The sequence below is a fragment of the Scyliorhinus torazame genome, chromosome 21 (assembly GCF_047496885.1).
Source record: "Scyliorhinus torazame isolate Kashiwa2021f chromosome 21, sScyTor2.1, whole genome shotgun sequence".
Classification (NCBI taxonomy): Eukaryota; Metazoa; Chordata; class Chondrichthyes; order Carcharhiniformes; family Scyliorhinidae; genus Scyliorhinus; species Scyliorhinus torazame.
Window position 1 is genome coordinate 62,515,387 of NC_092727.1, and position 25,137 is coordinate 62,540,523.

Consider the following 25,137-nt stretch of genomic DNA (forward strand, 5'->3'; position numbering starts at 1 on the left):
TGTTGTTAGGTAGTCGTGTTCAGGACCAGTGTGGTGAGGGAGGCGAAGGTTGGTAATACGCGCAACTGTATTGTTCTAGCGACGATCATGATGACGATCAGCAGGGTCGTCTTCATCTTGTTCAGGCTTTCCTTCGCTGTTGAGTATCTTCGCATATTCCCAGGGGAACAAGCAGAGTGTCTGTTATCTTGTTGTTTAATATCTCGTATGTCTGTCTTTTTCTCCTTAATGTCAATGTCCCATTAGAATTGTCACCATATGTGACTCCCTCATTTTTTTTAAACAACCATTTGCGGAGACGAGACATCCGAAAAAAAATTCTGTAACACCGTGCGAACACTCTCGCAGGCTGTGGTCAATGGGCTGAGTGGGCGGGCAATTTCTCCGTCCTCTGCAAACTTGTTTTTCCAACCAAGTGTTTCTGACATGTAAATGACATGTAAATAGTATGTGGGGGATAGCAACCGAAGGGTTGCTGGAAAGGGCAAAAGTTGTGGCAAAATGCATTCTTTAAACCACAGGACTAGAAAAGAACAGCAAAAGAGTGTCGAAAACAATTATCCGAATGGGGTGGTGCGTATGATCCGCGGCAGGGCAAGAATGGGTGGGATCCCCGGGTAGGGTGGTGATCAGTGCTGTTGCTCCACTACCCGAGCTTGGCTGACCAAATGTATAGGGGGTCCTCCGGCAGGGCGGGGATAAGTGCCGTTACTCCACTGCCTGAGTGACCTTCCAAGAGTGGTAAGAATTTGTAAATATATAGGCTCCAAACAAACTTTCTTTAACTGCCATGTGGCGTCAGAAGAGTAGTTATGACTGTAGCAAGAGAGCGTCCATGAGGATGACGCACACAATCGTACAAGAGAGAATGCACAACATTTAATAACAAACTAAACATAAAGACGGGCAGGTTCCATCAGAGTATAGGACACCGTAAATCTCAATCGGTTCCTGACTCTCATCATCTGGACACCTCAAGGTTCCATTCCAAAAAGATTTTCAAAGGGGTTACCATGGTGGGAGTCCGACTCTGAGTTGTCACCATTTCCCGGGTGCCGAACTCGCTCATGGAGTTTGCATGCTAATGCGGTGTGTGGCGATGTGGGGTCCATTTCATCATTCCTTGTCAGACGACAGGAATTATCACTGCCAGTGTTTCGTAGGAAAGTTGCAAGGGGGCTGTCGCTATCGTCGGGTGGAAGGTCAGGCTCCGGTGTGGGCAAATAAATTGTTTCAAGGAGGCTGAGCGTATCGTGGTCGGGGTCTCTGGGTCTGTAGTGACTGGGGCCTGGTTCGTGGGACCTTCGTTCGGGTCTCTCAGGGGCTTCAGTAGTGCTGTCGCTGTCGCTAGAAGCCGAATCAAGCGTCGGGGTGAAATTTGATTCTGGGGGTGTGGTCAAGGCCGTGTCTGTGGATGTGCTGCTGGGGGAGGGGGAACTTGGGTTGTCAGTGGGTGGGTCCTCATTGTCAAAAGTGGCCATGTCGTGAGCCTGCCTTCGCGAGGTCATCAGCTTTCACGTTACTGGGTGGGGAGGAAATGATGGTGACTTCTTACTTTGACAATGCCATATTTCCTGCCTTTAGCTGTCTGTCTGAAGGATGTGTTTGAGCAGCGGGGCTGAGGGTAGAGGTTTTCTGTCAGCGGAAATAAATCCTCTCAATTCCCACAGGGGTAGGAATTCTGTTAGGCTGTTGCAGACGTACACACTGTCTGAATATATGTCTGCTGGGGTCGGGAACGAATCTGGGTGCTGGACAATGTAAGCAATAGCCGCTAACTCGGCTGCCTGTGAACCCAAGTGTCCAGGCAACTTTAAAGCTATCCCTTCTAAAGTGCGTCCTCTACATAAATCCCACATCCTGTTATCCTTTTTCCCTCCAGGACTGTGGAGCCATCTACGTAAATTCTCAGTGCTTTGTCTGTGGGCTGGGTCGTCTGTTGTCCGATACCTGTCTTTCTTGGTACTGACTTGGGAACAAAGGGACCTGTGCTGTGCTTGGGGGCTATGATCTCGCACTCATGTGGGGTTCCTGCATAATGCAAATTATCGGCCAGAAACGTGTGAGTTATTGTCCGTTTTACAGTGATGTCGTGTCCCTGTAGGAGTAGGGTCCATCGCGCTGCTCGAATTTGGCTCACTCTGCCGTCCTTTAGTCTGCCGTTGAATAAAAGCTGTGTCGGGGTGTGCTCGGTCAAAATGGTTACTGGGTTGAGTCTGGTTATGTACGAAAAGTGCTGTACCGCCCAGAAAACTGCTAAACAGGTGCCTTTCGCAGGCTGAAAATCCCTGTTCCACTGGATCTAGGACTCATGAGGCATAGGCTACAGGTCCTAGATGATCGTGCCTTTCCTGCAGGAGTACGGCCGAAAGGGTTTGGTCTGTGATCGCTACCTCTATCGCATATGGGGAGTGTGGATCTGGGGCTTGCAAAGCGGGGGCTGTGCCCAGGGCGCGTTTCAATGCATCCACGGCATCCGTGTGCTGTGGAAGCCATTTCCATGGTGCCTATTTCTTTAGTAGCTCGGAAAGTGGGGCTACTTTTGTGGCGAATCCGTCAATATTGTGGTTCCTACAATATTCAACCAGTCACTAAAAATGACCGGAATGCTGTAACGTTTTGCGGCAAGGGCAAATTTACAATGGAATCAATGCGTTTGAGTTCTATCTCGCGCTTCCCGTGCGTGATGACCGTACCTAAATATGTGACTTTTTCCTGAAGGATTTGGGCTTGGGGTTAACTTTGCATCCAATCATTGTAAGCAGTTCTAATAATTCAGAAAGAAGCGATGTGCCCTTCCTTGGTGTCAGTCTGTAGGAGCAAGTCGTCCACATACTGAACAAGGCATTCCGGGCAGGAAAATTTAGATAATCCGTTTGCCAATTGTCTGTGAAAAATGGAGGGGGAGTTGTGGAAGTCTTATGGAAGGCACGACCACGTGTACTGCTGTCACTGGAAAGTGAACACAAATTTATACCGGCATGCTTTGTACAGTGGTATGGACCAAAAGCCATTACTGATATCCAATACTGTGGAAAAATTTCGACTTGAGAGTCCCTGTCTCAACATGGTCTCGGGGCTTGTGGCAACGGTGGGGGCTGCTAGGGGAGTCACTTTGTTCAATTCTCTGTAGTTGATGGTCAGTCGCCATGATCCATCGGGTTTTCTTACTGGCCAAATCGGGGCGTTATTCGTCGGTGCAACGGGTCGAATCATTCCTTGATTCAATAAGCTTTGAATTACCTTGGCTATCTCTCCCTCGGCTTGCTGGGGGAAGCCGTACTGTTTCTGGGGCTTGGGATCGGGACCTGTAATGTTTACTACTTCTGGGATTTTGCCGCAGTTGTGCTTGTGCTGGGCAAATGATCTTTGTCTTTTCAAGACCTCTCTAACCGCTTTGTCGGTGCAGTAAGAAGTCTTACCAACATCAGGTTAAATTCCAACAGGCTTGTTTCAAACACTAGCTTTCGGAGCACTGCTCCTTCCTCAGGCTCCTTCCTCATTCACCTGAGGAAGGAGCAGTGCTCTGAAGGCTAGTGTTTGAAACAAACCTGTTGGACTTTAACCTGGTGTTGTAAGACTTCTTACTGTGCTCACCCCAGTCCAATGCCGGCATCTCCACATCATGGCTTTTTCTGTAGTAATGGTTTGTGGATCAAACCAGTACACTCCTACTGAGCTGATTCTATGGGCATAATCTCCTACTGTGAGCGTGGCGGGGGCTCGCGCGGCTCTAGCCAGTTTCCATATGCATCGGTTGACTGGGTCGAATGAAAGGTTGTGTGTACTCATGAAGTCGATGCCTCGGATGTGTTCTGCTCCCTGGGGCAAATCTACTAAAACAACCAAGTGTTTTGTTTTAATATTACCGAGCTGTACGTCCACAGGGGCTGGGATGTGTCCCTGCTGGAGGTGACCTGTAAAACCACGAAGGGTAATGGTGTCCGTAGTGGGCCATATCTCTTTCTGGTACATGGTGGAGGAGTTTAACATGGTTCCGGACCCTCCTGTGTCCCAACAAAACTCTAAGGGATGTCCCCGGACTGTGCCTGCAACGACCGGTCCTCCGGACTTGCCGGACTTTTCCCAAAGGGTAACGCAGACCCAAGTTGGGGAGCCCGAACACCATCAATCGGTGCCATTCACGGCCGAATTATCCAGTCGGGCGCCAACATTATCTGGTCGGGAGCTAACACTGTCGGGTATTGTTTCTGGGGGGTGTTTGGGTACTGATTCCTTCGCTGCTTGTGGGGTGGGGGGGCATTGCATTGCATTCTCGGGCGTAATGTCTGAGAAATGTAATGTGAGAAATAAAAGAATGACCAGGGTGAGGGTAGGGCCGGTCAAGGACAGTAGTGGGAACTTGTGCATGGAGTCAGAAGAAATAGGAGAGGTGTTGAATGAATACTTTTCTTCTGTGTTCACAAAGGAGAGGGGCCATGCTTTTGAGGATGTGTGATTCAGGTGGGTAGGCTGGAGGAGGTAGATGTTCTGAGGAAGGATGTATTAGCAAGTTTGAAAAACCTGAGGGTCCACAAGTCCCCTAGGCCAAATGGGATATACCCAAGGTTTCTTTGGGAGGCAAGGGATGAGATTGCAGAGCCTTTGGCTTTGATTTTTGGGTCCTCGCTGTCCACTGGAATAGTGCCAGAGGACTGGAGAGTGGTGAATGTTGTTCCTCTGTTCAAGAAAGGAATAGGAATGACCCTGGTAATTATAGGCCAGTTAGTCTTACTTCGGTGGTCGGGAAGATAATGGAAAAGGTTCTGAAGGAGGGGATTTATGACCATTTGGAAAGATGCAGCTTAATCCGGGATAGTCGACACTGATTTGTGAAGGGTAGGTCTTGCCTCACAAATTTGATTGACTTCTTTTGAGGAGGTAACTAAGTGTGTAGATGAAGGTAGAGCAGTTGATGTCGTATACATGGATTTTAGTAAGGTGTTTGATAAGGTTCCCCATGGTCGACTCATGAAGAAAGTAAGGAGGTGTGGGATAGAGGGAAATTTGGCCAATTGGATAAGTAACTGGCTATCACATAGAAGACAAAGGGTGGTGGTGGATGAAAATTTTTCAGACTGGAGACCAGTTAGCAGCGGTGTACCACAGGGATCAGTGCTGGGTCCTCTGCTATTTGTGATGTTTATCAATGACTTGGAGAAGGGAGCTGTAGGGTGGGTCAGTAAATTTGCTGATGACACCAAGATTGGTGGAGTAGTGGGTGAGGTGGAGGGCTGTTGTAGGCTGCAACGAGACATTGATAGGATGCAGAGCTAGGCTGAAAAATGGCAGATGGAGTTTAACCCTGATAAATGCGAGGTGATTCAATTTGATAGAAAAAATTTGAATGCGGATTACAGGGTCAACGGCAGAGTTCTGAGGAATGTGGAGGAACAGAGAGATCTTGGGGTTCATGTCCACCGATTTCTGAAGGTTGCCACTCGAGTGGATAGGTCCGTGAAGAAGGCTTATAGTGTGTTAGCGTTTATTAACAGGGGGCTTGAGTTTAAGAGCCGCGGGGTTATGCTGCAACTATACATGACCCTCGTGAGACCACATTTGGAGTATTGTGTGCAATTCTGGTCACCTCATTATAGGAAGGATGTGGAAGCATTGGAAAGGGTGCAAAGGAGATTTACCAGGATGCTGCCTGGTTTGCAGAATTGCAGGATATGTCTTTATGAGGAAAGGTTGAGGGAGCTAGGGGTTTTCACTATGGAGCGGAGGAGGATAAGAGGCGACTTAATAGAGCTTTATAAGATAATGAGGGGGATAGATAGAGTGGACGTTCAGAGACTATTTCCTCGGGTGGATGTAGCTGTTACAAGGGGGCAGAACTATAAGATTCAGGCTGGAAGATATAGGAGGGATGGCCGAGGTAGGTTCTTTAATCAGAGTGGTTAGGGTGTGGAATGGACTGCCTGCTGTGATAGTGGAGTCGGACACTTTAGGAACTTTCAAGCGGTTGTTGGATAGGCACATGGAGCACACCCGAATGACAGGGAGTGGGATAGCTTGGTCTTGTTTTCGGACAATGCTCGGCACAACATCGAGGGCCGAAGGACCTGTTCTGTGCTGTACTGTTCTATGTTCTATGTTCTATGTTAATGTCCCTCGTGTCCACAATTATAACATTCTTATGTCTTTGGGTGCGGCGCTGTACCTCTGCCTTCATTTACCCACACCAAGACCCATGGGGGTCTTGGTGTGCCCTTACTGGATTCATTGTGGTGTCTACTCTCTCATGCTCTGTCTTTTTCAGTACCGACTGTTCCCAAGCTCTGGACAAGCATTTCAGAACCCACACTTCATTGTGTGCTAGGTCTGAGGGGTCGTAACTGGCACATGCCCTCTGTCCTGCCTCTGTGGCATGGGATACCAACATGTGGGTCCATTTGGCCATAGTGTCTGCTGATAAATGGGCGCGGTCTAACTCACAGCGACCACAATCTCTCCCTCCATTCCAGCAAAACTAAAGAGCTGGTAATTGACTTCAGGAAGCAAAGTACTGTACACACCCCTGTCAGCATCAACGGGGCCAAGGTGGAGATGGTTAGCAGTTTCAAATTCCTAGGGGTGCACATCTCCAAAAATCTGTCCTGGTCCACCCACGTCGACGCTACCACCAGGAAAGCACAACAGCGCCTATACTTCCTCAGGAAATTAAGGAAATTCGGCATGTCCACATTATCTCTTACCAACTTTTACAGATGCACCATAGAAAGCATCCTATCAGGCTGCATCACAGCCTGGTATGGCAACTGCTCGGCCCAGGACCGCAAGAAACTTCAGAGTCGGGAACACCGCCCAGTCCATCACACGAACCTGCCTCCCATCCATTGACTCCATCTACACCTCCCGCTGCTGGGGAAAGCGGGCAGTATAATCAAAGATTCCTCCCACCCGGCTTACTCACTCTTCCAACTTCCATCGGGCAGGAGATACAGAAGTCTGAGAACACGCATGAACAGACTCAAACAGCTTCTTCCCCACTGTCACCAGACTCCTAAATGACCTTCTTATGGACTGATTTCATTAACACTACACCCTGTATGCTTCATCCGATGCCAGTGCTTATGTAGTTACATTGTATATGTTGTGTTGCCCGATTATATATTTTCTTTTATTCCCTTTTCTTCCCATGTACTTAATGATCTGTTGAGCTGCTCGCAGAAAAATACTTTTCACTGTACCTCGGTACACGTGACAATAAACAAATCCAATCCAATCCACCGAATACCGCAGTAAAATGGATCCGGAGGCATCCAGCAAACGCTGTTGGATGCTCTCCCTTTTTCTGCCTGCACCGGTTGAGACCGTCTACCAGGTTTCCACTGTTCTATCCTATGGTGTCTAAAATGGCCGTTTTCGTTTCGTGAAGGCTACCTCATCCTACATTTTGTGAGCCGGGAAGGGCTGAACTAACTGACGGGTCTGGGCTCAACACTATGAGCTTTACCTCTTCCGGCTCGTCTAAACCGTACATGAAGGTTTGTTGTTTTGCTAACTCGAAAAAGTGATGTGGGTCCGATGTGGGGTGGAAAGTCTCTATCTTCTCGCGGGCATCTCTTAACTGTGATAGTTAATGGGGTGGTGTTCACTAAATCGGGTTGGCCTTCCGTGGTGACCCTGCGCTGCGTGGCAATGGGATTCATTGGGTTGGGTGCTGCCTGTGCAGTCGGTGGTGCGGGTGCTTTACTTTTCGGGGCCTGGGGGGCTCTATTTTGATTCTCGGTCTCACTGTTGGGCCGTTTCACTGAGTTCCTGCCAATCGGGGCCGTCTTCCTGGTCTAGCTGTGGGCCAAAGATGTCTCTAAACCCATTTTGAACAGATAGCAGGGATTGCAACTTTGCAATTTGCTGCCTGCATTTGGCACGATCCACCGAACTCTGCCTCTGTTCCGTGGTGGAACTGTGGAGTGCTCGGACGGCTGCCTTCAAATCATCACACTGTTTCCTTAACTGTTGTACCTGGTTCTCTGTCTCTTCTCTTACCATTACAGCACGTTGTGTGTCCTGGTAGGCCTATCGTACTGGATTTGGAAGCTGCTAATGTGGGCGAGACAGGATCGATGTGCCCTCTTGACATCATCCATTTCCTTGTCCTTCGCCACTAACTACTCCCTGAGCTGTACAGTTAACCTCCCTCTCTCCTTTTTTCCTTCTCATGACCTCCAATTGTGCCAGATAGGACACGATTGCCATCGGCTTACGAACCTTAGTTAAACTCTTCTTATGGATCTCAGTCAGGCTGCTGCCCCACCAAGTCTGTCCTATGCTGCCAGGACCTGTCTCTACATTTGCGCAAAATTCCGACCATAGGGGCCATCCTTTCCCCTTCATATATCTCCTAAGCTCCTCTTCCCATACGGGACACTGTTCTGATCTATTGGTCGCTGTGACCTCAGGCTCTTGTGGATGCATAAGGCGTTCCATTGCCTTCATGGCCATCCTTACAATTACTTCTGTCTCTACCAGAAATTTGGGACAAGGGGAATAAAGCGGTGGTGCAAACACTGGTATGGCTCAAGCTAGTTTCTGGTTTACGCAACTCTCGAAAGTTTCACGCAACAAAATCTATCGAGTTTACCTTATATCCCTTTGTTAGTACGCATGCAAATTACATACTTCTGAATTCTGGACGTTTGATTGATACTGGTTTCGCTTGTGGTTTCTTTTACTTTGCCAATTTGGATTTCTAATTCAAACGCTTTTGTGGGTTCTCTCGGAGTGACACGGTCATTTCTGGGTCGAGCCCCGTCAGATGTCGCCAATAACTGTTGCCTCTCTTTTCCTATGGCTCTGTTCCAATTATGGCAATCAGTGAATTTGCCCTTCTTTCTATGTTATCTATGTCCTAATGCTTAGAGTCGCCAGGTATCGAATGATACCACCACCAGTTTCAACCGGCTATCGATCAAAGAGCCAAACACCAGTTAGTTAGTTCAAGGTCAAGGGTACTTTATTTGCACACAATTAGTCATGCAACATAAACACTACTAGTTAACTACACCTATCGACTAAGGCAGCCTGTATTTAACTTCGGGCACCTGGCTTAGGTCAGAAAACAGTGGCCGCTGTTCGATTCTGGTTCGAAGGAGTAACTGCTGCTCAGCTAGGCTCATCCGTCTGGTTGCGTTGAACTTGTACTTTCTTCTGGTGTTGCTGCAATTGGCGATGGCCGTGACCGGGGTACCAGGACCAAGAGAGTGAACACGTGGCGGACACTACTTCTTGTACTTAGGGGTTTTTGCGCTCTTTTGGGTGGTCCTTCAATTTGGGCCTTACTAATTGGGTGATCCCTGATCACTCTGTTCGATTCCTTAACCAATAAGTGGGCGGGGATCTGTATGGTTGGGGGCGCGTCCCAAGTGGTCACTGACCCCGTTTTTTTCATTTCCCTTGAACAGGAAGTGGCGCTGAAATGTCTGGGACTGTCCCAGTTGCTCGAGTACCAGTCCTTTTTTGGTGAAGGTGGGCCATCAAATGCTAATCGGCCCCATTAAAATGCTAATTGAATTGAGTTTCAATACCGTCTGCTTATCGATACTCCTTGCTTACAAATATGCATTTCAGGCCCAGAGCCTGCCTGAGTTTTGGCTTGTACGTTTTACCCGCTAGGCTTTGCGAATTTCTCCGTACCTTGTTGGAAGTGGCCATCCCAGATGGCTACAACAACGACATCGACCCGTTGTTCTTCCGAACTTTTAGAGACTGCGCGATTTAGTTTTAACTTCCGAAATACTGGTTTTCTGTGTATTATCAGGTTCTTTGGCCTTTTGGACGTGCTGCGTCCAGAAAGCACAGTTTTCTTGCTGGTCTCTTTTTACTGTGATGCTTCTTGCTGCGTTGTCGAATGCTTTCTGGTCTGTCAGCCATGTTGCCGATGCCTTTTTCAGTACTGCGTGTATTCGGGAAGAGTTTTTGAAAAGATATAAAAGGTAAGAGAGAGGCAAAAATAGACATTGGACCAGTGGAAAATGTGGCTGGAGAAGTAATATTCCTATTATTACTTCTCCAGAAAAACTTCTCAAAGAAATGGCAGACTAACTGTAATTACTTTGCATCAGTCTTAATGGTGGAAGACACCAATGGGATGCCAGAGCTCCAGGAGAATCAGGGAGCAGGTGAATGCAGTGACCATCACCAAGGAGAAGGTTCTGGGGAAACTTATTTTGGTGGACAAATCACCTGGACCTGATGGACTACACCCCAGGGTTCTAAAAGAGATCGCTGAGGATATTGTGGAGGCATTGGTGATGATCTTTCAGGAATCACTGGAGTCTGGAAGGGCCCCAGAAGACTGGCAAGTAGCTAATGTAACACCGCTGTTTAAGATGGAAGTGAGGCAGAAGAAGTGTTATGGGTCAGAGTTTAGAGAACCCCAAAGTGTAGCATGGAGTTCAACTGACCCACAACTTTTAATAGATTGTGGTGTGGGAAGCACACGGTGTACTCTCCAGGCATGATGCAGCAGAAATGGACAAGTGGTTTTTAAAACAAAACAATGTTTATTTTATGAACTCAAGTTAACACTTTTAAAACAAACATTGAATATCTTAACACCCGTTACTTCAACGGTAACCCCAAAAGACGACAACACTAAATAATCCTTCAAACTGTTCCTTGAAACATCCAAAAGACTTCAAACCTTCAAAAATAGGAGCATATTAGGTTACATTCAATATATTTATAGTCTTTGGATTGCAGAAATCAACAGACCAGCTGTGTTTCTTCCTGCAGTTCACAGCAAAACACACAGACTCCCAGCTGCTCTCTCAAACTGAAACTCAAAACGCAGAAGTGAGCTCCGCTCCCCACACCCTCTGACATCACTTCAGTAATATGATCAGCTCCATTTCTTAAAGGTACATTGCTTAAACATCCATTTCTTAAGGTTACTCTCACATGACTGAAGGGAAATTAAAAGCCGGTTAGCCTGACTCCGGACAAATGCGAGGTGATGCATTTTGGTAGATCCAATTCAGGTGGGCGTTAGAAAATAAATGGCAGAACCATCAGGAGCATAGAGACTCAGAGATCTGGGCGTGCAGGTCCACAGGTTCTGAAAGTAGCAGTACAGGGAGCACGGTGGCGCAGTGGGTTAGCCCTGCTGCCTCGCAGCGCTGAGGTCCCAGGTTCGACCCCGGCTCTGGGTCACTAACCGTGTGGAGTTTTCACATTCTCCCTGCGTTTGCGTGGATTTCACCCACACAACCCAAAGATGTGCAGGGTAGGTGGATTGGCGACACTGAATTGCCCTTTAATTGGAAAAAATGAATTGGGTACTCCAAATTTTTTTTTTTAAAGTGGCAGCACAGATGGAAATGGTGGTAAAGAAAGCATATGACATGCCTGCCTTCATATGACGGAGTACAAAACAAAGAACAAAGAAAAGCACAGTACAGGAACAGGCCCTTCAGCCCTCCAAGCCCGTGCCGACCATGCTGCCCGATTAAACTACAATCTTCTACACTTCCTGGGTCCGTATCCCTCTATTCCCATCCTATTCATGTATTTGTCAAGACTCCCCTGGGGCAGCACGGTAGCATGGTGGTTAGCACAATTGCTTCACAGCTCCAGGGTCCCAGGTTTGATTCCCGGCTTGGGTCACTGTCTGTGCGGAGTCTGCACATCCTCCCCGTGTGTCCGTGGGTTTCCTCCGGGTGCTCCGGTTTCCTCCCACAGTCCAAAGATGTGCGGGTTAGGTGGATTGGCCATGCTAAATTTCCCATTGTGTCCAAAATTGCCCTTTAGTGTAGGGTGGGGTTACTGGGTTATGGGGATTAGGTGGGGTTATGGGGATAGGGTGGAGGTTTGGACCTTGGGTAGGATGCTCTTTCTAAGAGCTGGTGCCGACTCGATGGGCCGAATGGCCTCCTTCTGCACTGTAAATTCTATGTCTATGTCCCTGCTTCCACCATCTCCGGTAGCAAGTTCCAGGCACCCACTACCCTCTATGTTTAAAAAAAAAAACAAAAAACAAACTTGCCTCGTACATCTACTCTAAACCTTGCCCCTCGCACCTTAAACCTATGCCCCCTAGTAATTGACTCCTCTACCCTGGGGAAAAGCCTCTGACTATCCACTCTGTCTATGCCCCTCATAATTTTGTAGACCTCTATTAAGTCGCCCCTCAACCTCCGTCGTTCCAGTGAGAACAAACCGAGTTTATTCAACCGCTGCTCATAGCTAGTGCCCTCCAAACCAGGCAACATTCTGGTAAATCTCTTCTGCACCCTGTCTAAAGCCTCCATATCCTTCTGGTAGTGTGGCGACCAGAATTGAACACTATACTCCAAGTGTGGCCCGACATGACTTGCAAATTTCTATACGCAATGCCTCGGCCAATGAAGGCAAGCATGCCGTATGCCTTCTTGACTACCTTCTCCACCTTTGTTGCCCCTTTCAGTGACCTGTGGACCTATACACCTAGATCTCTCTGACTTTCAATACTCTTGAGGGTTCTACCATTCACTGTATATTCCCTACCTGCATTAGACCTTCCAAAATGCATAACCTCACATTTGTCCGGTTTAAACTCCATCTGCCATCTCTCCGCACAAGTCTCCAAACAATCTAACTCCTGCTGAATCCTCTGACGGTCCTCATCGCTATCCACAATTCCACCAACCTTTGTTGTCTGCAAACTTACTAATCAGACCAGTTACATTTTCCCCCAAATCATTTATCTATACTACAAACAGCAAAGGTTCCAGCACTGATCCCTGCGGAACACCACTAGTAACAGCCCTCCAATTAGAAAAGCATCCTTCTATTGCTACTCTCTGCCTTCTATGACCTAACCAGTTCTGTAACCACCTTGCCAGCTCACCCCTGATCCCGTGTGACTTCACCTTTTGTAATCGTCTGCCATGAGGGACCTTGCCAAAGGCTTACTGAAGTCCATATAGACAACATCCACTGCCCTACCTGCATCAATCATCTTTGTGACCTCGCAAAACTCTATCAAGTTAGTGAGACACGACCACCCCTTCACAAAACCATGCTGCCTCACTAATACGTCCATTTGCTTCCAAATGGGAGTAGATCCTGTCTCGAAGAATTCTCTCCAGTAATTTCCCTACCACTGACATAAGGCTCACTGGCCTGTAGATCCCTGGATTATCCTTGCTACCCTTCTTAATCAGAGGAACAACATTGGCTATTCTCCAATTTTCCGGGACATCACCTGAAGACGGTGAGGATCCAAAGATTTCTGTCAAGGCCTCAGCAATTTCCTCTCTAGCCTCCTTCAGTATTCTGGGGTAGATCCCATCGGATCCTGGGGACTTATCTACCTTAATATTTTTCAAGACACCCAACACCTCGTCTTTTTGGATCTCAATGTGACCCAGGCTATCTACACACCCTTCTCCAGACTCAACATCTACCAATTCCTTCTCTTTGGTGAATACTGATGCAAAGTATTCATTTAGTACCTCGCCCATTTCCTCTGGCTCCACGCATAGATTCCCTTGCCTATCCTTCAGTGAGCCAACCCTTTCCCTGGCTACCCTCTTGGCGTTTATGTACGTGTAAAAAGCCTTGGGATTTTCCTTTACCCTATTTGCCAATTACTTTTTGTGACCCCCTTCTAGCCCTCCTGACTCCTTGCTTAAGTTCCTTTCTACTTTCCTTATATTCCACTCAGGCTTTGTCTGATCCCAGCCTTTTAGCCCTGACACATGCCTTCTTTTTCTTTTTGAGCCACACTGGCCCTATTCCCTAGTTCTCCCTCAATGTTCTCACCTTCTGACCTATTGCTCCCGTGCCCAACCCCTGCCATACTAGTTTAAACCCTCCCGTGTGACACTAGCAAACCTCGCGGCCAGGATATTTATGCCTCTCCGGTTTAGATGCAACCATATAGAGTATGAAAGCTCACAAATTATGTTACAGTTATATAGAATGTTGGTTGGGCCACATTTGGAATACTGTGTTCAATTCTGGTCACCACATGACCAGAAGGATATGGAGGCTTTGGAAAGAGTACAGAAAAGCTTAACTAGGATGTTGCCTGATCTGGAAGGTATTAGATTGAAGAAACTGGGATTGTTCTCCCTAGAGAGATGGAGGCTGAGCTGCAACCAGATAGATGTTTATAAAATTATTCAGGGTATAGATGGGGTGAACAGATGGAGACTTTTTCCCAGGGCGGAAATGACAATTACGAGGGGGCACAAGTTTAAGGTGAGGGGGGACCGGTTCAGTGGAAATGTACAGGGGAAGTTTTTTTTTTTTTTTTTTTATACCGAGGGTGGTGGTGGTGGCCTGGAATGCACTGCCAATCGAGGCAGATACGTTAGCGACCTTAAGACTTATCTGGATAGACACATGAACAGACTGGGTATAGAAGGATTCAGACGGTTGGTCTAGATAGGACATGTGATCGGCGCAGGCTTGGAGGGCCGAAGGGCCTGTTCCTGTGCAGTACTGTTCATTATTTTTTGTTCTTTTTATTGGTAAGATTTTTAGAGTCCATTATTAGTCAGCACGGCTTCGTCAAGGGGAGGTCGTGTCTGACAAATCTGTTAGAGTTCTTTGAGGAGGTAACAAAGAAGTTAGACAAAGGAGAACCAGTGGATGTGATTTATTTAGATTTCCAGAAGCCTTTTGACAAGGTGCCGCATAGGAGACTGTTAAACAAGTTAAGAACCCATTGTGTTAAGGGTAAGAACCTGGCATGGATGGAGGATTGGCTGACTGGCAGAAGGCAGAAAGTGGGGATAAAGGGGTCTTTTTCAGGATGGCAGCCGGTGACTAGTGGTGTGCCTCAAGGGTTGGTGCTGGGACCACAACGTTTCACAATATGCATTAATGATCTGGAGGAAGGAACTGAAGACACTGTTGCTAAGTTTGCAGATGATACAAAGATATGTAGAGGGACAGGTAGTATTGAGGAAGCAGGCGGGCTGCAGAAGGTCTTGGACAGGCTAGGAGAGTGGGCAAAGAAGTGGCAGATGGAATACAATGTGGACAAATGTGAGGTTATGCACTTTGGAAGGAAGAAGGAGGCATAGACTATTTTCTAAATGGGGAGATGCTTGGGGAAATCAGAAGCACAAAGGGACTTGGGAGTCCTTGTTCATGATTCTCTTGAGGTTAACTTGCAGGTTCAGTCGGCAGTTGGGAAGGCAAATGCAATGTTGGCATTTATGTCGTCAAGAGGGCTAGAATACAAGACCAGGGATGTACCTCTGAGACTGCATAAGGCTCTGGTCAGACCCCATTTGGAGTATTGTGAGCAGCTTCAGGCCCCGTGTCTAAGTAAGGATGTGCTGGCCTTGGAAAGGGTCCAGAGGAGGTGGACAAGAATGATCCCTGGAATGAAGAGCTTGTCGTATGAGGAACGGTTGAGGACTCTAGGTCTGTACTCATTGGAGTTTAGAAGGATGAGGGGGGATCTTATTGAAACTTGCAGGACACTGCGAGGCCTGGAAAGCATGGTGGTGAATCTGTTGAACTCTTTGCCACAGAAGGCTGTGGGGGCCAAATCACAGTGTCTTTAAGACCGAGATAGATAGGTTCTTGATCAATAGGGGGATCAGGATTATGGAGAGAAGGCAGGAGTATGGGGATGAGAAAAATATCAGCCATGATTGAATGGTGGAGAAGACACGATGGGCCGAGTGGCCAAATTCTGCTCTTTTGTCTTATGGCCATATGGGAGGGGTCTTTTGACTGCACTTCTTTTTTGCTTTGGTGGCACCCATCATGCTGCTGGACTGTGCCATGGGACAAATAGTCTTGTGGATCGTCTGCTATGCAGGCTGACCTGGGCACGTCCTCCACCATGGCGGCTTTTGGAACCTTAGCTGGACTGATGAGTTTTGCTTGATCCATGGCTGTGCCCGCATGCTGAGTTGCATGCCCATCACCCGGTGAAACATCCAGTGTCGGCATACTTTGGCAGACTGTGCGGTCGCAGCCATGTCTGCAAATTCAAAGTCTTGCACTCTGGTTCGGGGTTGGCTAAGATCGATGTCCCCAACGTTGGGTGCTGCTTCATTTTGTGCTTTTGCCCCAATTGGTGGCTCATCCTCACTTGATATGACGACATATGGGTCGTCTTTTGCTGAAGAGCCGATTAGTGGCTCACCCTCATCTGATGAGATGATGTATGTTTTGTCTGTCATTGTAGAACTGCACGCAGATGTATCCATCTGCTCTTCTGTCATGTGTCATATGAGAGTACCTTTAAGAAATGGGTGTTTATAACTGGGTATGTATATAAATATCTGTAGTGAGAGCACCTTTAAGAAATGGGTGTTTACGACTGCAGAGATGTCCGAATGGATGGAGCTGGGCTGTCTGTCAGCTTTTTATTTTTGTTTTAGGCTGTTTGCTGCAGGGTATGATTTAGTTTCATTTTCCTTATTCCAGTCAATCTGGCACCCTGCGCATCCCATGATTTCTGGTTTGTCAAAGAATAAAAAATCAAACTCGTCAGGGAGCGACTTCATTTGGTATACTATTTGTGAAATAGTCATTAGGCTCAAACTTAAACTCCAGAGCTCATTGGCTGTTCAAGCTCTGAATATTTAACGTTCACATCTTGTAGTTGCTTTAATACGAGCTCAACATGCCTTGTATCATGCCACTAAGCAAATCCACATCGAAGACCGTTAACCAGAAGAGCTAGACCAACTGAGGAGGTTGTTCCTCGCTCCCGTGTCGAGCTTTCATTTTATCAATGTGGCATTCATCACTGAAATTGTCTATCTGTCTTTGATCAAATCAGCTTCTTCAGGACTATTGTTACAACGAGTCAGTAAGACTTCTTCACTTTTCATATCCAGACTCATCGAGTCCTTAGTTGAGATCAGATCAATGAAAAACAATTCTTCAAGGGACATCTCATCAACTGCATTGAGTTGACCCTGTTTGGTCCACTGTGAGAAGCAAAAAACATTGCTTGCAAAATGATTTTTCCGGCCACACTTGGAAGATTTTTTCCCAAATGCTGGACATTTCTGTGCCCATGATGATTGCTGCATTGTTGGCACAAAATAGCGGACCCGGTCGGCTGTTTAAAATGGCCACCTGCACTGAGACCACATTTTTTATTGAACTGCTTCACAGTGCTGCGTCTTCTAAATTGGCACCAAACTGTTTCCAGTTGAGCTCACTTGCATAACAACTCTTAACAGGGCTTTCTGATTGAAGCTCTTCTTTTTGGGTATGTGTACGAAATATATGACGTTCACTTGTTTCATTTTTCTTCGGAGAGCAATGCCGATCAAAGTATTTTATTACTGCATCGAAGCTCTTGCTTTCCTCTTTGCTGGCGAAAGTATTGCATATTTCTATTGCTTGAGGACCCGCTACCGTGAGCAGCAATACAATACACCTCTCATTAGGCTGTGCCTGCAGGCCAAGGGCTGTAACATAGAATCTTAAGTTGTTGCTTAAAAAGACGCCAATTTTTATCACCATACCCAAGGCTTGAAGTTGGTGGGGTTGTTGACATCCCCCTCAATATCACAGCTGACAACCCCTCAATATCATGGCCGTACCCTATCGTCTGCATTGTGTAAACCTGTTCCAGATGCTCAGCATCTGACTGGGACCCAGCAGACTGCCGATTGCTGCCTTGCCTGGGTGTTCCTGCCTCCAGATGGGTTCCATCTCTAACTTTACAGTCCTTTGTTACATTGAGTTGGAGATGACCGGAGTTCACAAGGTCAATGGTTCTTCAACCGATTTTGCCCTGTTTTGTCCATTATCTTTAAGTATTCTGCACTTCTGGTACCATGATGTGTTCTGTGATGTAGCCGTTATAATGATGTACACAGAACATATAGCTGATTAACTATAAGAAAGATTTATTAATAAACATGTGGTAAAGATAACTAAGGAACTACAACTACTATACAGAGGATGGCTGCTAAATTACTTTGGCAACTCTTGAGTGCACCGATCTTCATGTACATCTTACTGCCAACTGGTGGGTGTCTAGAGTCACGTGATAGATCTCTTGTCGCCACCAGCTGGTTGGAGGTCGCATTACTATATGCAGAACTGTGCACAGGTATATCACACATTAGACAAGCTGTTTACCACGTTCCATCGTCTTCAATGCCCCTGGTGGGCATCCTCTGCTCTGGTGGCACATGCCCCAATGTGCTACCCTGTACCAGGTGCTGACTGAGAAGCAGTGTTGGATGGGTAGAACTTTGGGGTGCTGGTGGATGACGTTGCCACTCTGTGGGTTAGCACCCAGCACCGCCTCCCGGTCAGTGCCCATGGGCCCTGGGGTTCACCTTGGAACAGAGGCAACTGAGGTTCACCTCCGGATGGAGGGGCAACATATCTGAGCCGCTGCATCATCTGACTCAGCCAGCCTTGGCGACTCCCCAGTGTTTGCAGCATCTAACCAACGCCCTCGGTGATGCTCCCAGTGCCCTGTCAATGGTCACCTACAACCGGGACAATCTCGCAGAGCCTTGGGCATTCCCATCTGAGACTGGGACATGTCTAGCAGTGCCTCATCAAGGTTCGTCTGGTACTGGGTCACATCCTCCAGCGTGCTGGACATTCTACGGAGACCCTGAGCCATGGCTGTCAGTGAGCCACGCCTTGGACACCTCCACTAATGGTGCTGACAATGTGCACCAGGCTCTCCACTGTGGTCTGCCCTAGCAGTGTTGGCCTCAGTTCTACGTATTGCCAGTGCCATCTCCCGCATCTGTAGCATCTGCACCTCTACAATTGGCTTTGGACCTGCTGGAGGGTTGTTGATATCCCCCTCAATATCACAGCTGACAACCCCTCAATATTACGGCCGCACCCTATCGTCTGCATTGTGTAAACCTGTTCCAGATGCTCCGCATCTGACTGGGACACAGCAGACCGCCGATTGCTGCCTTGCCTTAGTGTTCCTGCCTCCAGATGTGCATCAGCAACTTTGTGGTGCTCACCAGAGTGTGCCCAGAAGTCTGACCAGGACAGTTGCCCACTGATTTGTGTCTCTGCGCTGGTGGAGGGTGAGGATGACAGCTATGCCGCTTCTTGGTGGCACCCTCCCAACTCTCCTCCGAGGTGTCCTCATGGGAGATTTGGGGGGGGGGGTGAGGGGTGGGTGGGGTGTGCCTGGGGGAGATGTCATATGGGAGGGGGGGCTTGCGGAGTACGGTTGGAGGGGTGGGGGGTTTCGGAGATACGATACAAACTCACCTTAGTGGCCCGGTGGAGGTTGTTGACCTTGCACTGGCTGCCGGTCCTCCTGGTTACGCTCCCCAAGCTTGACGGCTGCTGCCACTTCCTCATCTGTGGCTGACGCTCAGGGGAACAGGGCATTTCGGCTGGCCTCCTTTGTCCCAGCTCGGTGTCACCAAAGCGTGGGGCTAGTCTCTGTTAGCAGGACTGTGAGTGGAGCGGTGTTGGCCATTCAGGAGCGGTGCTGCTGTCACGTGTTGACAGGGGGCTGGTGGGCACGGTCCCGGGCGAGATGATGAACCATAATTTGTGGCGTGAATCCTGTGGGGCCTCGTTAAATGGGCCAGTTTTTATGGTGGTGATGGCCTTGCTGGTACCAGCGCCGGGGAAGTCGTGGCAGTTCCCTCTCACTACCCCGCTTAGAAAATATCCATTAAATTGCGCCCTCTGAATTTTTTTCAGCTTGGGAGTTCCGATTGGGCCGCCATTTTGAAAGGGGCTCCCGATCTCGAAGTGAGCTTGTGGGTGCCCCACCCATGTGCAATGTCACTCCTCCACACACCTGGACATTACCCTACTATGTGATCCCTGGGGCCCCAACCTCCCAGAGGCTTTTGCTTAAATGCCCTCCACCCTCCTTTCATGGGCACCTCATCCTTGGTAGTGCCACCCTGGCACCTTACCAGTGCCAAGGTGCCAGCATTCTAGGGAGAGGGCCAGAGAACCGCCCTGGCCAGCTCGGGGTCTCTGATGGCCCGGGAGATCCCCCAGGTGCTGTTCCACATGGTCCATGTTTGTGTGGACCAGTACTGGATGGCACCCCGGCTGCAGCTTTGCTGGGGAGGCTGGTAGATCCCGGGGAAGGTCGCCGAAGTAGGTTTGAAACCTATTGAGGAATATGCCATTTGGTCAAACCCCTTTTGGGCAGGATTCTGATTCAGACGCTTTACAGGACATGGGTATATCCTGCGAGGCATAAAGGCAGCTGGGAACTCGCGGGATGCCACTACCTGGATCTACCAGCTGCGTTGCTCTTTCGTTCGTGCGCATTGCGGTCGGTAGATCGCACCCTTTGTATCTCACCCTGTGCTTTACCTGGGAGCTTTACCCCTGTGCTGTGCCTGTCCTGGCAGTGTTTGATGGGGACAGTGTAGAGGGAGCTTTATTCTGTCTTGAAATTGTTGACTTCAGATGGCTGAAGTGAGTAGGAAATGTACTTTTCTCACACAAACATCTAGACAAAAGCAGTCTGCGTAAGGTGCCCCCACAACTGACATACAAAGTGTCAGCACTGACCAATTACTTTGTTGGACTGGGACATCTAAAACCATGGTGGACAGCCTGTAGCCCGGGGACCACATGCAGCTCATCTGGGTTCTGAGTGTGGCCGTGACTTGTCCCATGTGCGGGTTGCCACGTTCCGCTGATTCCCATCAGCGTGTTTATTCCTCCTGGTGTGACTGTTGTATGATCTGCACGAAAAGCGAGGGCAAGGGAGGTGTGTGCTGATGACGGAGAGCTGTGCGCCTCCTAAAGTGTAAATATTTCTTCAGGTTTTTTTAAACCATTTTTAGTTAATAGTTATTTGTTTACCTCATTATGAAATATTTTGTGTGCCTTAAATGTATTCAATCTTGTTTGTGACCATGGTTAGTGAACAAGCCTGATTTCAGTCTTGCAGCCCAGTGAGACGGCCAGTCCATTGGCCTAGGTTGCTCAGCACTGATCTAAATGCTACTGCTTATTTGCATTTTAAAAATATTTTTGTAGAAGAAAGTTGCTGCGGAACAAGTGAGTGCTTATCGAGAATCCGTTAAAGCTGCGAGAGTGAAGGTTCTGGAAAACTTAACCAATCCCAATCCCAAATTCTATGCTGTCGGAAGAAGTAATCTGACAGAATCCTGACGTTCACAACATTTTTCTGGATCTATGTGTGTTTCTGTAACTTTGTAATAAAGGGATATTTTACAATTGGTTGTTTGGAAGGACCTCATTTAATTTGACTCTCTGCCTCTCTGCTCCTCCTGCATGGTGGTTTAAGGAGGTTGACTGTTTAAATCTGAATATGTTCAATGCCATAAAATAAAACGTCATCCTATAATGAGCATTTTGAATTTGGATCAGTCCAATGCTATGAACTGGGAGAGGGGAGAGAACTGCACCATCGGGCTCTGTATCTCCATTACATTTTTTTTTCTTCTTTTTACATTTTTTTTTTTTTTTTTTTTGCAGTATGTGGGCTTTGCTGGTTAGGCCATGGGGCGAGATTCTCCGACCCCCCGCCGGGTCGGAGAATCGCCGGGGCCTGGCGTGAATCCCGCCCCCGCCGGTTGCCGAAGTCTCCGGCACCGGATATTCGGTAGGGGCGGGAATCGCGCCGCGCCGGTTGGCGGGGGCCCCCCCCGCGCGATTCTCCGGCCCGGATGGGCCGAAGTCCCACCGCCAAAATGCCTGTCCCGCCGGCGTAGATGAAACCACCTACCTTACCGGCGGGACAAGGCGGCGCGGGCAGGCTCCGGGATCCTGGGGCCGCCTGGCCCGCGATCGGGGCCCACCGATCCGCAGGAGGGCCTGTGCCGTGGGGGCACTCTTTCCCTTCCGCCTCCGCCACGGTCTCCACCATGGCGGAGGCGGAAGAGACTCCCTCCAATGCGCATGCGCGGGAATGCCGTCAGCGGCTGCTCGCGTTCCCGCTCATGCGCCGCGTGGAGATGTCATTTCCGCGCCAGCTGGCGGGGCACCAAAGGCCTTTTCCGCCAGCTGGCAGGGCGGAAATTCGTCCGGCGCCGACCTAGCCCCTTAAGGTTGGGGCTCGGCCCCCAAAGACGCGGAGACACGCAGACACGGAGAACATGCAGATTCCGCACAGACAGTGACCCAGCGGGGAATCGAACCTGGGACCCTGGCGCTGTGAAGCCAGAGAAGTGCTATCCATTTGTGCTACCGTGCTGCCCCAACTCCCTCCCTAAGAGCGCAGTTGGTATACCTACTTCACATAGACTGCTGCGGTTCAAGAAGTGGTTCACCACCAACTTCGCAAGGTAATAGAGACGGGCAATAAATGCTGGCCCAGCCAGCAAACCTCCCATCCTGTCAAATTATGTTTTTTATTTTCAATTCCAGTCCCTGGAGTCCCAGCACAAGTGGATAGCATCGATGGGCTGAACGGCCTCCTTCTTCACTATGTTCTTTGTTTGTGTGATGGACTGGGCGGTGTTCACGACTCTGACGTTGCTTGCGGTCTTGGGCCGAGCAGTTGCCGTACCAGGCTGTGATGCAGCCTGATAGGATGCTTTCTATGGTGCACCTGTAAAAGTTTGTAAGAGTCAATGTGGACATGCCAAAATTTCTTAATTTCCTGAGGAAGAATAGGAGCTGTTGTGCTTTCTTGGTGGTAGTGTCGATGTGGGTGTGGGTGGACCAGGACAGATTTTTGGTGATGTGCACACCTAGGAACGGACGGACATTGAGGACATTGATAGCCGTGAGTCGGACGAGGAGAGGGCTGTGAGCCAGGACAGTGACTGAGGGTGGACCGGGACTCTGGACAGTGACGCACAGAGGACGGCCAGACAGTCGAAGAACACACCGGACATGGCACCTACCGTGGGCCGCGGACTAGTAGCATCGGTCCAAGGATGGACCCAGGAGACCCCGGACCTGGGGACAGATGAGGAGCTGGAGTTTGCGGCAGTGCTGTCACCCACAATGTCCACTATCGCAGATACACTCACCTCGGTTGGGCACATAAGTGATGAAGCTTCGGGATCACTGACTGGTGCGCATCACACAGCCGAACTGGTACAGCAGGTGCAGGTAGGAGCAGCCGAGGGGCTGGACGGTTGGAGGGCAGCCCAGGCCCAGCACCCAGCTACCGCCCAGACAGTTCCCGGGTTCCTGGATTTAATAGACTCGCCCACGGACCCAATGCATTTGGAAACCCAGGGAGTGAACAATGGGGTGACGGCTGTCTTCCAGCATCTGCAGACGCAGTTGGAAAAGTCCATCTGCGTCCAGGAGCAGGGACTGGTGCCTGCCATGGCTGCCACCCAGGCCTACACCGCATGGGTGACGTCCGCGGTGGAGGCAATGGGGGCAACGGTTTCGGCCATGGGTCAGGTTCTGCAAGGCGTGGGGCTTGATGTGCACGTGTCATCCATGGCCCAGGACAGGGCTGCCCGCTCACGAGCCATCCTCGTCCTCTGCATGCCCGACAATGTGGTGGTCATCATCCCCCTCCTCCCTTACCTCCTGCACCTGTCAGGCGGGAGGGCCAGCAGCATGAGTGGCTGGCACGGGGCCCTCTGCAGCCAGTCCCTCTGCTGCAGCCGCTGCTCCAGCAGCTGCTCTGAGCCGCCATCATTGGCGGTGCCGAATGGCTACCAGCAGGGCAGCTGCTCCTGCCACAACGGCAAACATGGCTGGATGGTGCGCAAACATGACGACCTACACAAATGTGGGGGGGGTGGGTGCGCGTGGTTTGGGAAAGAGAGACAACAACATGTTTAACGATGGTGCGTTAAACCCACGGGATATATGGGTGCCCCGGCTGCCTTGCACCGTTGCAGACACACATGCTACCTTCACCCTGCCCACAGTATGCGTCCACCGGCCACTTCACCCCGTCCCTCCTCATTGCGGTGCCACTTGTCTCGGCGCATCAGCATGACCTGCAATTGGAAGTGTGTCTTCGCCACTGTCCCGGCTGGCATGTCACTCCTGCGGGTAACCTTGCCTGCCCTCAGCCCCCCCCTCCCCAACAGCACGGCACCATCATTTCCTCCACCCCCTCCTCCTTCCTCCATCCCCTCCCCCTTCCTCCAGCCCCTGCTCCCTCCTCCAGCCCCTGCTCCCTCCTCCAGCCCCAGCTCCTTCCCCCGACATGTGTCTTCAGGTGATCTCCCAGAATGTTGTTCCTTTGTTTAAGAAGGGTAGCAAGGATAATACAGGGAACTACAGGCCGGTGAGCCTTATGTCAGTGGTAGGGAAATTACTGGAGAGAATTCTTCGAGATAGGATCTATTCCCATTTGGAAGCAAGTGGACGTATTAGCGAGAGGCGGCATAGTTTTGTGAAGGGAAGGACTTCTCTCACTAACTTGATCAGAGTTTTTCGAGGAGATCACAAAGATGGTTGACGCAGGTAGGGCAGTGAATGTTGTCTAAATGGACTTCGGTAAGTCGTTTGACAAGGTCCCTCATGGCAGACTGGTACAAAAGGTGAAGTCACACTGGATCAGAGATGAGCTGGCAAGGTGGATATAGAACTGGCTAGGTCATAGAACAGTACGAAGTCTTACAACACCAGGTTAAAGTCCAACAGGTTTGTTTTGATGTCACTAGCTTTCGGAGCGCTGCTCCTTCCTCAGGTGAATGAAGAGGTATGTTCCAGAAACACATATATAGACAAATTCAAAGATGCCAGACAATGCTTGGAATGCGAGCATTTGCAGGTGATTAAATCTTTACAGATCCAGAGATTGGGTAACCTCAGGTTAAAGAGGTGTGAATTGTATCAAGCCAGGACAGTTGGTTGGATTTCGCAGGCCAGATGGTGGGGGATGAATGTAATGCGACATGAATCCCAGGTCCCGGTTGAGGCCGCACTCATGTGTGTGGAACTTGGCTATAAGTTTCTGCTCGGCGATTCTGCGTTGTCGCGCGTCCTGAAGGCTGCCTTGGAGAACGCTTACCCAGAAATCAGAGGCTGAATGCCCTTGACTGCTGAAGTGTTCCCCGACTGGAAGGGAACATTCCTGCCTGGTGATTGTCGCACGATGTCCGTTCATTCGTTGTCGCAGCGTCTGCATGGTCTCGCCAATGGGACATCCATTGTCGCTTCGGGACATCCTTTCCTGCAGCGTATGAGGCAGACAACGTTGGCCGAGTCGCACGAGTATGTACCACGTACCTGGTGGGTGGTGTTCTCACGTGTAATGGTGGTATCCATGTCGATGATCTGGCACGTCTTGCAGAG

At 49.3% G+C, this 25,137-nt stretch overlaps 1 protein-coding gene across 1 annotated transcript in view; it reads left to right on the top strand.

Moving 5' to 3' along the window:
• The window catches only part of LOC140397987 (baculoviral IAP repeat-containing protein 5.1-like), a 43,875-nt gene extending 22,759 nt beyond the window's left edge, over positions 1-21,116 (top strand). Inside the window, exon 4 of the mRNA XM_072486229.1 lies at positions 20,932-21,116. Coding sequence (XP_072342330.1) covers positions 20,932-21,066 — 135 coding nt within the window. The 3' untranslated portion in view covers positions 21,067-21,116. The remainder of the gene's footprint in view (positions 1-20,931) is intronic.
• The last annotated feature ends 4,021 nt before the right edge of the window (positions 21,117-25,137 follow it).